The sequence below is a fragment of the Henckelia pumila genome, chromosome 3 (genome assembly GCF_033568475.1).
Source record: "Henckelia pumila isolate YLH828 chromosome 3, ASM3356847v2, whole genome shotgun sequence".
NCBI lineage: Eukaryota > Viridiplantae > Streptophyta > Magnoliopsida > Lamiales > Gesneriaceae > Henckelia > Henckelia pumila.
Genome location: NC_133122.1, coordinates 53576432 through 53587186, shown reverse-complemented (window position 1 = coordinate 53587186; position 10755 = coordinate 53576432). Strand labels below are relative to the sequence as shown.

The following is a 10755-nucleotide window of genomic DNA, read 5'->3' as shown; positions in this document are numbered from 1 at the left end:
ACAAAAAAAGCTAAGGAATCCCGGTCCGGTATTGGATTGATGAATCTGTAATTAATGGTAGTGTTTCCAAATTCAGCATTATATTCGTAATATACACTTTGATTGAGATAATCTTACAAACAACATCAAACTCTGTTTTATGAGTTTCTTGTAGCTACAATGATTTGTATATATTGGCCGCTAACGAATACAAATTATTAAAGAACAAAATAATAAGATCATGTAGCTAGGAATAAAAAAATTTCTTTTCCCTTTTTAATTAGTCACAAGTCTCTCTAGACTATGATAATGGCTTCTTGATTTTTAGAGAAGGGACGGACCAAACCAGCAAGAAAAGCGCGCAATCGAGGCTTAAACTTCTCGATGCCCTTAACAACCCCTAGAAACATAAGCCTGTAGAGGATCAACATGGCTACCACGATGCCCAAATCCACCCATTTAGAGTGGCTTGTATCCACTTGCCAAACACTGGTCAGAACCTCTTCCCCGCTGATGGTACCATTGGCTGTCCCCCCAAAATGCGCGTTGGGAAATCTCAATCCCAGAAACTCGTTCTTGAAGAATCCTTGATTAGCATACTTGTGGAAAGAAATGTGGTACATGGGGTACTTCCAGAACGGCTTCGGAAGATCGTTCACCAACCGGAAAAAGCCTCCATTCAATATCATCACGCCCTGGATTCCAGCACCCGTTATGATCCCCATTAGGAAATCCGGGACGATGCTGGCCACAACCATCATTAGGCTCTCCACTAGCATCATGCAAGTGAAGATGAGGCACGCGAAGTAGACGAAGTGATCTGTGCTCCTTTGTAGGCCGGATAAGTAGTAAGCCGTTGCCACGGGGACTATGGATACTAATATTATGTAGGGAATGGAGGATACTGTGTTTCCAACCACAAATGCTGTCACACCGTAGTGTCCATTTAATCTTTCTCGTGTAAATATCTACATAATTAATTGACCCCCAAAAAAAAAGAAAATTAGTTCATATATAACAAGATTGATTTGAGATAGAAGAAGCATTCAAGGATCAAAGGAGCTAGCTATAGGTGTAGCTTAATTATAAGGCGACTCACTTTCATATCCTCCACAAAAGAAGGGAATCCTCCAATTGCCATAAATGTCATAAACGATGCGACAAACACGAGCATTGAACCTCTAGCCTATATATCCGGCCAAACGAAAAAAGAAAAAATGGGATATATATTCATCATCAGACCATATATATGTATACTTACTATATGATGGAAATTAGTACGTACGTACGTACGTACCTGAATAGAACTATAACTGAAGCCAAGATCGTAAAAGATGGTCCCAATAGACAAGCTTAAACCAATGTAAATAGCGAAGCGCAACCAGTAATAGCCAAGATCACGATGCATATTTGTGAAAGATCTTCGAGTTAAAACAAGACATTGAGTGGTGAATCCTGCTCGTCTTTCCGACGACGTCTTCTCCAATAATGCTACACCAGAATTATTCTTCACGGAATAAGGGATTACAGCTAATTAGATTTGGTAAGTGATACATACATATACATATTAAATTGATCATATATATTGATGTACACCTGTTGGCATATCTTATTGACACTTCTCTTGACTTGTTGGAAGGTCTCCGATGAATTGTACGAGTTAATAAGAATGTTAATTGCTTCCGCAGCTGTTAACTTTGCACCAAATCCTTGTTCCACATCCTATATATATATATCAATTAATATTCAAACGTACTACGTAAGTCCAATGCATACACATTACTTATGCATGCATGTAATATTTATATATACCACATCAAAGTCTTGATTGATTGTTCTGAGGTAGTGATCTGATGGATTCCTCATAGCCGGACAACAAAACCCATTTGAAGAAAAGAACTGCATTAATGAATAAACATGCATCATCAACTAAAATTGAATTTTTAAAAAAAAAAAAAAAAAGCCTAGCTAGCTCGTTAATTTGTTTAAATTAATTGATCTACAAAAGCTGATCAAGAAATTTTTAGGAATATTGATATTGATTAAAATTAAGGATCGGAAAAGATATATTAATTTGTTTGTAATAAGTGGATGATGGACCTGATTTGCATCGGAAGCAGAGCCAAAATACAGAGTCCTCCCACACGAGAGAAGGCAAAGGTTGTGAAACAACTCGAAGACCTCGGCGCTGGGCTGATGCACAGACGCAACGACGGTCCTCCCATCTTGCTCCGCCAGCTTGATGATGCGACTGATGACATGAAACGAGGCGGCGCTGTCCAGGCCGCTGGTGGGCTCATCCAGAAACAGGAGCTTAGGCCGAGTCAGGAGTTCGATACATATGCTTACTCTTCTCTTCTGCCCACCACTCAGCCCTTTACTCCTCCACCCTCCGCCGATTCTTGTGTTGATCGACTCTTGTAATCCCATCTCTTTGATTGTTGCTTCCGCCCTTTGTTTTTTCTCCGATTTGGACATGGACTCCGGGAGCTGCAGCTCTGCGGAGAAGAACACCGCTTCTTGCACTGTTAAGGTTGTGATCAAGGTGTCGTCTTGAGTTACATAGGCCTGAAATAATATTATTCATATTCATTCTAGTACTGGTTAGTTAGTAGATCGATCCATATTTTAATTTTCCTTTGAAAGAATTCAAATATATATAGATTAATAAACTTCATGAATTGCTTTATAAAAATGGTTAATTGTCACCATTATTTCTTACTGAAGTGCCAAAGGCTAGTGGTTGCTTGCGGCCATTGATGAGGATCTCTCCCATTTGTGTTGCATTTGATTCTAATCTCCCTGCACACACATATATATATTGTAATTCTTTTTACTTACAATTTATTCCAAGCGTACTATTATTCATATGAATAACAAAAGGGTAATTTAGAGTACTCAACATATATAGCTAGCTAGATAATCGGTTAAACAATAAGACCAACTCAAAAAGATAAAGCTATATATATATATATATATATATATATATATATATATATATATATATATATGGCCGTACACGTATCGAGTTGAGGGGAAGTATTTTTGTTTCATTAATTAATTTGTAGTATGTAATTACATGTATAGCTAGGTAGATTAATGATATTTGAACAGGTTGATATATGATAGAACCAACCTGCCAAAGCATCAAGAAGAGTAGATTTGCCACATCCGGAAGGACCCATGATGGCCAAAAACTGTCCCGGCCGGACATAACCAGTTAGTCCCCGGAGAATGGGGCGTCGTCCCTCCCTCTTATCGGAGACGGTCACCCACAAGTCTTTCCACGTCAAGCTAATGCCGCCATCTCCATTTTCCATTGGGAACCTAACGAGCTAGCTAGATTGCACGATATATATATATATATTAATGCACAAATATACCAGCTGCCAAATTGTATATGTTGAAACATCAACAGCTCTATATATATATATAGACGCGCGACAGTAATGTACATATCGAAAGGTAAACAGTTTAAAACGTGCACGCATTTGACACGAGAATGGCAATCAACACGAGCATTGGCATGTAATTTAATTATATTCAGCCATGCACAACGATCAAATCAACAATTAATGTGTCGGTGGGTGCGTGTATGTATTATAAATCACATGATTCATAATTAATAAAAGTTCCATTAATTATATTTAAGAACAGGAATTTACTTGGAACGTGCAATTAATAATTTGTTGATGTCCACATGATTGAATGCACAAGGAGGAAAAATGCACAACTACAAGCCGGACACTGCCATTGGAAGCATCTGTTTCCTTGTTGAATAAACAGTACATAAAAGTTTTGTTTGTATTATAACATCTTTTCGGGGGTAGCTTAAAGTTGATTATAACAACTTAAGTCACGTCACGTTCATGCAACTGAATTACGTTCATTTTTTTTAATGTAATCTAAAAAACTGATAATACGTGTCAACTGTTTGACAAAGATTTTTTTTTTTTTTAGGAAAAAATTAAGGTCTTGTAAAGTTATAAGTGAGCTATTTACATAATTTTAAATTTTTTTTCAAACAAATAAATAAATAAATAAAAACTCAATGACGTCATGGCAACTTAATTTCTAATAATCACAGTATTGATGTCGTTTTATTTTTCTCGATCATATTCATTTTTTCTTATTATTCAAATAATCATAATTAATGTGTTTAAAAGGGGGACAAAAAAGTCTAAATATGCTTGCCTGCGTTTCATGCAAGAATAATGATGTATCGCCATCGTGGATAATATGTGGCAAAATATTGACCTATGCAACCGATAATCATGGATATATTAAATTATTCTGATTAACTAATTTAGTAACGAGAGAGTTTGAAAAATGGTTTTGATCAACCAAATTTTTTAATTTATTATCTTTCTTCAAAAAAGATTTGCAAAATGACCTTCAAATACAAAAAAAATGCAAAAACAAAACAAAGGAAAAAATTGAGAAAGTTATATTTTCAAATCATGGTCAAACGAAGGTTATTTAGTTAAATAAATTCTTTAGTAGGAGGTTACCTTGACGAGAAAATAAATGAAGGAATAAATAATACATTTGGAATTTAATTACAAGAGTTGAAATTAATGGTTTGAATGGATGATGATGTGAATTCAAAAGCGTGAAATGTTATTACGTACCAAAAAGGGAAACAGTACTTATCTATCATCTCAAAAGTCCCTTCGTTGTTTTGGAAAAATGAAGAGTTTTGACCGATTCAAGCAGACAATTCTCATTCAAATGGATCAAATCCTCTACAAACTTGATGTAAATTATAATTACAACAATGGCTCGCCGTAATTGACCAATCAATATCCCAACTCATAAAACTAAAAGACAAAGTTCAAATTCAAGAATCACAACTCCCATAAACATGATCTAACATTTGCGATACATCCAATAAACATACTCACGTACGGCTGGTTCAATCAACTCTTAGTTGGTCTCAGCCTCGGACTTGTTCGCTTCTGCACCGGCATCCAAGGTAGAGGAATTAACCTTGGGCATTACCGGCTCAGCCTCGGACTTGTTCTCGTCTGTTGAGAAGAGAATCGACATTCTTTCCAGCAATTCTTGGCAATCAAGTGCTGTCACCATTACAGTCACATTCGTTCTACCTTTCCAACAACCGATAGCCACCAGATTTTCTTTTTCCTCGCAACCATTTGATGGAATGTGGCCATCTGGCAAAAGTGTCATGTCAAGAATGGAAAGTGTGTGAAAAAGACTACATCAGGTAACAAACAATTCGAACCTTTATGCAGAACCACCACACAACAACCAAGTAGTAGGTTTGATGCCTTCTTTCCAAATTCGGGATCAACAAAATCTGAAAATTTTATGCTTTTGTATTGTAGTAGATGCTTAAAATCTACTGCAGAAGCGCTTAAGATTTGTTTGGTCACGTATGGAAAAATCAAAGGCAATCCCTCTGATGATATTCGGAATATACAGGGTGCAGCCGTTCCATCTTTTGACGTCTGCCGTTCCTGAAATTAAGCAAAATTCGATTTATTATCTTAAGAAGAACGAGAAACATTAACCAATAAGTAAGTGAGATGGATGGCTCATCGAGAGAGAGAGAAATTGCAAATAACTTACAAACATCTTTATTCCAACAGAAGCAATCTTAAGCTGCTGGCCAGCTAGAAAATTCAACTCAAGAATTTCTTTGACAGAATTCGAAATGTAATAAATTCTTTTCACATGCTTGTTGTCATTGTTTCTCGTGATGAGTCGACCTTTAAATGGAAATGAATCTTGAATTCCGTAAAATTCCATTATACTGCCCACAGTATAATCGTCCCTATAGAAGATAACAGGGTCGACTCCTCTCCATCTCCCTTGGATCTGTAGCTTCCTCTTACCCGCAGTAGTTTTTACACCAGTTTCTGCATCTGGAGAAGTATCGGTTTCCGTTCTTTCATTTTCCAAGCATTTTTTACTATGATCTGTACCCAAAACGTCAACATCAAGAGTTGCTTCCGAAATTGGATCGTCTGTGCCACTAATTAAATCGGTATCCTCCCAGTTTGAATCGCCTTTCACCTCATTTATCAAATTTTCAGCTTCAGCATTACATGAATGTGTCTTTCTAGGACAGTTCTCAGATTGCTTCTGTGCGGCTGCAGAATCATCACAAAATGAGTATGATATTTTCGATTAAAATGCAATCAGAGAAGCAATAATTCCAGTAGTTTGCAATTTTTAATAATCGACTCCACTGAATTTTTGGATTTCCCCTCAGATGGAACTTACAAGGCAGGGAAGAAAGTTTATGAAAAACAGCAACAAAAAACGCCCCGGAATTCTGATAATGAGGCACTATCCGCATGCAACGTTCTAAAGGTAGAGTTGAGACTTCAGCCTCTAAATTGTTTGTTGGAGCTACAGAATCATCTATCAAGTCAACCCCGTTTTCAGAATTCTCGTCACTGTTCTTGCTCAAGGGTTTACTTGCTGTTTCATCATTATGTTCAGATGTCTCCACGAGAGCGTTTCCTGAAGGAAACATGCCTGGAGTTACTACAGACCGACGATTCCTCGGGACATCTTTATATGATGCCAGCCACAGCCCTTTATCTCGAACCTGATTAAAATTATGCAAGTATAAGAAATTGCTTGTCAAGAATTATCAATCTTCTTTTAGCTAACTCTCCTTCCCTACTTATGCTGTGACGGGGAAAACAGAAGCCTTGAGAACGACAACCAACCTTCCATTTCTTGAGACCTGGCCTACGAATGAGCTCAGGCAGCTCATTGGAGACATCCACGAGCTCCATAGATCCTTCAGATCTCCGTAAAACCTGCGAGAAATCAGGCATCAAGAAAACGCAAGGGTATCAAGCCTTTAGGGTGGGACATTTTACATTGGGCACAAACCTACCGGAGCAGTCAGTTTTCCGAAAAAAAAAATCGGCTTGGGTTTGTGTACCGATTTTTTTAAAAAACCACAAAGTCTATATAGGTCTACCCATTTGTAATTTGCTACAGTGTCACGCAATGATTGACCCTAGCTAGCTTCCTATGCCTTTCCTTTCAACACAAGGGAGAAAGATAAGAGAAAGAAGGCCTTATATTTGTCAATCTCTCACCTGTGTGAACTCGACAGAAACGCATCCAACAAAGTGAGCAAACACAGATGTCGTCGGCCAGAGTCAAAGGTTGAGGTTTGTGAAAGAAGATAGCATGAACTCGCTGTCCAAAAAAAACTACTTTGGCCCAGGTTTGGGTATTCAAAATGACTACCCGACACCGGACCTGACGCCCACCCCAACAAGCCATGCAAGAACCGGAATACACACATGCCCACCAAGAAGATCTAAATATGCTTATTGTATTTCCATGCTTGACGAACAGTATGCATAGATAAGATCCTACTTATTTCATCATTTTTCTCTTCCCCCAAGTGAGAAGCTTATTTATTGAAAGGTTACACACAATAAACACATTAATCTCCTGATCATATGAAAATCTTATAAACTTAAAAACAGTATTACAACAAATATAAAACGTAAAGATTTTTTCATATAGATTTCATAATATTAAAACTTTGTAAACTATACCTCTGCAACGACAGACTCATTCTCTACCGGATTCATTGAGCAAGTGGAATATACCATTTTACCACCAACTTTAAGCAAAGCTACACCTGAAATGCATTGTGTTGAAAACCAACATTTTTAGTTGCTTTTCTCAAGATAAACCAAAATAGATGAGAAATCAAAAGAAATTATCTGCTAGACAGGACATAAGCAATAGCTGCAGCCTGCAATTCACACATGCAGAATTTTCCATTCTTACATCAACATAAGAACAAAACCTCTCGCTTAGATGGCATGAAAATGTAAGACGGTGATGAAATGTTCTAACACAAACTATACACTTTTTGATAGCCTGACGAAACCAAAAAAAACATGAGTTCACCACTAGTATTACATCCCTTGTCTTAAGAATGCTGAAATATTACAGACGAGAGAGTTTCAATCAACCCCAATTCATATTGAATCTCTGGTATACTTGTAATTTAGTGATCAATTATGAAACATTCCAACCAATGCATGCCGGAAATAAACAACATTAAAAGCTCCATCTCTAAGAAAAGCTGAGATCACGTTAGTTATTGAGGCTAAAACAAATGATGGTGGCCATCTACTGCCAAACCTCATAACTATGAAACAGAAACATCAAATTAAGAAAGAAAAAGAAAAAGAGGCACCTCGCATCGCAATCTGTACTTGTAGGCCATGGAGACCATTGCCCATTCCTGCATTCCTGCGATGAGTAAGGGCACAGGATATAAGGCCAGAAGATAACATAATGCCCAAAACTAGGGGGAAATGGTTTAAAATGAAGATTGAAAGCAAAAATATTAAACTAATTACCATTTCCTCCATATGTCTGGAGCCTTACGTAAAGTTCCATCTCCACTACAAGGGACATCACACAAGACACGGTCAAATTCAAGCTGCCTGATACCAATTTCCTGATCAATTTCCACCTCAGAATCAACTGAATGATTCCTTCTAAAATGACAACTTGGAAAGTGTTGCGCTTCATGGTTAGTAACTATCAAGTTGGCGGTGCACATTCTTTTCGTTTGATGGATAAGAAGATTGCATCTTTGGACATCCAAATCATTTGCTATGATCTGTATCAAACGCACATTCTTAATATAGCTGTCCAGTCATAGGAGCATCAGAACAAGAACACGAGCCACATGGTTTGAAGAAACTCAGAAACAAAGTCTTGTCAGCATCTAACCAAAATTAATGAGGAAAGAAGAACTAGAAGAAATTATACCATTCCACTAGGCAACTTTCCTGGTTCAGTCAACTTGTGTATCATCTCAAGTAACTGAAATGTTTTTGAACCTGGAGCTGCGCACACTGCATTATGTACAAGAAATTAACAGAGTTTGGACCTCAGTCATTATGTGGTGACACATAGTATAACACTATAATAGTAGCACCCTTGGTGAAAACATGACATGGATTGCATTTAAAGTCACAGGTGTAGCTTACTGTCAAGAACAAAATGGTGTGGACGTACGTCAAGAAACAATGGAGGAACCTGAATCATAAAATGAAGCAATTAGTTCAGAAAGCAAAAGAGTGGTTCATACATTTTTATCGCCAAAAGCTTCAATACATAGTCTCTAATTGAGCTGCATAAAGAATGGTGAGTAAAAAAAAAAAATTTCAAAAAGAATGATTTGTAAATGCTGCCTACCATGCTGACAGCTTCCTGTCTCGTAATGTTTCCAATTTCATTTTCTAGCTTCAAGAACTCATGGAACCTGAAAAGTGAGGTTAAAACTATGTGCATATGAAAGATTTAAAATAGTTCATTCTCATAAAATGGAGAAAATTGACGGGAAACCCATCATAGAAAATTTAGACGCCCCGTGATTGTTAGTGGTTGTCAGCAGTCAGCTTAAAATCATACATGAGTGATAAAGATGTACAACCATATAAAATTTGTTGAATGAAAAACACATCAGATGCTTAGAAGTTAAAACATCTAGCCTCCACAACTCATGTCAAGAAAAAAAAATCACCAACCTCTCAAGGGTTTGGTTCTTTCGCAGCTGGTTCCGAGAAAAGTTTGATTGCCAAGCAAGATTATCAGGATACCATGGTATAGGCTTTACTGCCTCCACTTCACATCCATTAGAATCCTGATTAAATTGAATTCAGAGACAAAAAAACATTAAAACAAAACCATATCGAAAGAGCAGTGACACCTCACTTGCAACTGTAATAAAAAAAACTACGAATATGTACAACCACCCTACCTCTGCCTGAAGAGATTTCATGAAGTCATTCTCTAACTGCGATTTGATATCAATATAGAACTGGCTACTGCAAATTTGGACCCAAAAAAAAAAAGCATATGGCTCAAACAAGTTTCAGCGCATTAATATTAAGTTACGATTTAATGCATAGACAATTAAAAATGTTTTGCATGCTAACAATAATGCAATAAACATTATAAAAATGTTTCCACGGAACTTCAATTGCACTGCAAATATTTCATGAAGACAAAAGTGTCACAGAAAAGCCAAAAGGCATGGACAAGTAAAGAAAAAATAAAATCATGCGGCAAAATCACATCAAAAAGGGGAAGACCGGAAAGAAATTTGGGTAAGATTTAAGAACCTGGAATTTATTCTGAAAGCAGCAGGCAGTGGTTTCCTAAGATACTCGATGAAAACATCCCATTCTTCATTCGGCACAATTTCTTGCTCCTATACGTGTCAAACAACACATTCATTCTCCACGAAATGAATCAGTAACAGTTCTACGCAAATTCATGTCTTTCACCATATTCATCAAAAGTAGTCATATTAAACCAAAAATTCAAACTCTTAGACACGAGCCTATTGTTCCATCATCCATGCGTGATCCGTTTTCTACCTATATTCATATCCTACAACAATTCACACTCCAAAAAACAACCCAATAAAGTTCGATTCAAGATTCGTTTTTTCAGACCCATTTTTCTTTCTTACCTTGTAATACTCATCGAAACCTGAATTCTGTGAGGTAAAAGGCTCCCAAGGATTATCTCTTTTGTTGTCATCTGGTGTGCCAGTAACAGAACCATCGGACTTGGGCCGCTTCCAAACATTTTCTCTGCTCTGATGGAAGTGCTTTCTCTGGGTGCGAGACCTTCCCCTTCCTCCCATTTATGAATTTTGCTTCGATTTTCGTATTTTTCTGCTGCTTTTTTGGCTGCCGCTGGCTACTGCTTCTGCAAGCAGGAAGAGGAGGTGAACTAAGG

At 37.2% G+C, this 10755-nt stretch overlaps 2 protein-coding genes across 4 annotated transcripts; both read right to left on the bottom strand.

The window, feature by feature from the left end:
• Window positions 1-40: 40 nt before the first annotated feature.
• Window positions 41-3359, bottom strand: LOC140886631 (ABC transporter G family member 1-like). Of its 3 annotated transcripts, none has more exons than XM_073293317.1 (8): window positions 3116-3359; window positions 2702-2781; window positions 2080-2547; window positions 1792-1878; window positions 1576-1701; window positions 1277-1486; window positions 1079-1165; window positions 41-947 (listed from the first exon to the last, which is right to left on the bottom strand). In XM_073293317.1, exons 1-8 carry the CDS (start codon window positions 3297-3299, stop codon window positions 276-278), a joined length of 1914 nt encoding a protein of 637 aa, XP_073149418.1. In that variant the 5' UTR covers window positions 3300-3359; the 3' UTR covers window positions 41-275. The 3 variants fall into 3 exon arrangements, with proteins under 3 accessions (XP_073149418.1, XP_073149419.1, XP_073149420.1); XM_073293318.1 differs by having other exon boundaries at window positions 2689-2781; window positions 3116-3184; XM_073293319.1 differs by having other exon boundaries at window positions 2080-2573; window positions 3116-3146.
• A 1305-nt stretch (window positions 3360-4664) lies between these two features.
• Window positions 4665-10755, bottom strand: LOC140886630 (uncharacterized). Its single transcript, XM_073293316.1, has 15 exons — window positions 10484-10755; window positions 10131-10219; window positions 9767-9833; window positions 9534-9649; window positions 9202-9268; window positions 8994-9042; window positions 8773-8858; window positions 8355-8620; window positions 8189-8244; window positions 7536-7621; window positions 6684-6776; window positions 6229-6559; window positions 5572-6095; window positions 5225-5459; window positions 4665-5153 (listed from the first exon to the last, which is right to left on the bottom strand). The coding sequence occupies exons 1-15, from the start codon at window positions 10658-10660 to the stop codon at window positions 4906-4908; spliced, it is 2490 nt and encodes an 829-aa protein (XP_073149417.1). The 5' UTR covers window positions 10661-10755; the 3' UTR covers window positions 4665-4905.